Consider the following 1,564-nt stretch of genomic DNA (forward strand, 5'->3'; position numbering starts at 1 on the left):
GATTTTTAATTCTTTTGCATCTTTGGATTCTGTAATTGAGAAGTTGTTTATGTATGCCACTTTAATAGCGAAATCACACGCATTAGCAGTTAGAAGGGCACTAATAAGTCATAGGCAAAAGGACATGTGAGAAAGACAATCTAATGCCTATATAAAAATGCTACAGAAGGAGGGGAAATTTGGATTACAATAACAAGATGCCGTGTACGTTCAAATGAAACAACTATGTAGAAAAAAAGTGGGTTTTGCGCGGCCCACAAGCCACGCATAATTTGCGTTCTTCCATGAAGCATAAAAACAAGCACAAAGGAAGCAGTCGCTATCCTACGGTTGCAATCCTTCTCCTATAAGAGATATGCTCCATTAGCATTATGAAGCAGAGAAACAGCTTAAAGCAATCAAGCTTGGTAGATAAAGCATGGCAAGCAACACCCCAATATTCCCACTACTGCTTTTCGTGCTGGTTTTCGCATTTTTTGGGAGATCAGATGCGGGAGGGATAGCTATCTATTGGGGTCAGAATGGGAACGAAGGTACCTTAGCAGAGACATGTGGGACTGGTAACTATGCATTTGTGAATATAGCTTTTCTCCCCACATTCGGAAATGGTCAGACTCCAGTACTCAACCTTGCTGGCCATTGTGACCCGACTTCCAACGGCTGCACTGGGTTGAGCAGCGATATAAGAGCTTGCCAGAGGAAGGGCATTAAGGTAATGCTTTCTATTGGAGGTGGTGCGGGGAGCTACTACCTTGCCTCTTCTGCGGATGCCAGGCAAGTAGCGACGTATCTGTGGAATAACTTCCTCGGAGGGCATTCTTCTTCCCGCCCTCTTGGCAGTGCTGTCTTGGATGGCATCGATTTCGATATCGAAGGTGGCACGAACCAACACTGGGACGAGCTCGCTAGATATCTGTCAGGGTATAGCAAGCAGGGAAAGAAGGTGTACCTAACGGCGGCCCCACAATGCCCCTTCCCTGATGCATGGGTCGGTGGGGCCCTTAAGACGGGGCTTTTCGACTATGTGTGGGTCCAGTTCTATAACAACCCTCCTTGCCAGTATACCGCGGGGAATGTGAGGAACCTCCAAGATGCATGGAAGCAATGGACTACAGCGATCCCTGCCACCAAGATCTTCCTAGGGCTACCAGCCGCACCCCAGGCGGCTGGTAGTGGTTTCATCCCTGTGGCTGCACTCACTTCTCAAGTCTTGCCAGCCATTAGAGGCTCTAGCAAGTATGGTGGGGTCATGCTGTGGTCCAAGTACTATGATGATCTCACTGGATATAGTTCCTCTATAAAGAGCCATGTATAATTTACATGTACCCTTACATGGCTTCATGAACATAACTTCCATGTTTCACATGTTATGTACTGTTTCGGTATGAAGTCATAAATAAATGAAAATATTGCGACCATGACTCACCTGATGAACGGTCCAGATCTTTTTTTACGGGTAGCATAAATCTAGGGTCAACTGCATTTGAAAACTTTTAAAGTCCTGTCTGGAAAGCCAATCCACGTAGTACAAGTCAGTTAACTGAGTTTTGGGTAGACTTGGTCG

The 1,564-nt window shown here is 45.9% G+C and overlaps 1 protein-coding gene across 1 annotated transcript; it reads left to right on the top strand.

The window, feature by feature from the left end:
* Nucleotides 1–299: 299 nt before the first annotated feature.
* On the top strand, nucleotides 300–1,421 carry LOC131241269 (acidic endochitinase-like). Its single transcript, XM_058240033.1, has one exon. It carries the CDS (start codon nucleotides 419–421, stop codon nucleotides 1,313–1,315), a length of 897 nt encoding a protein of 298 aa, XP_058096016.1. The 5' UTR covers nucleotides 300–418; the 3' UTR covers nucleotides 1,316–1,421.
* The last annotated feature ends 143 nt before the right edge of the window (nucleotides 1,422–1,564 follow it).

This window comes from Magnolia sinica, chromosome 3, assembly GCF_029962835.1.
Source record: "Magnolia sinica isolate HGM2019 chromosome 3, MsV1, whole genome shotgun sequence".
NCBI lineage: Eukaryota > Viridiplantae > Streptophyta > Magnoliopsida > Magnoliales > Magnoliaceae > Magnolia > Magnolia sinica.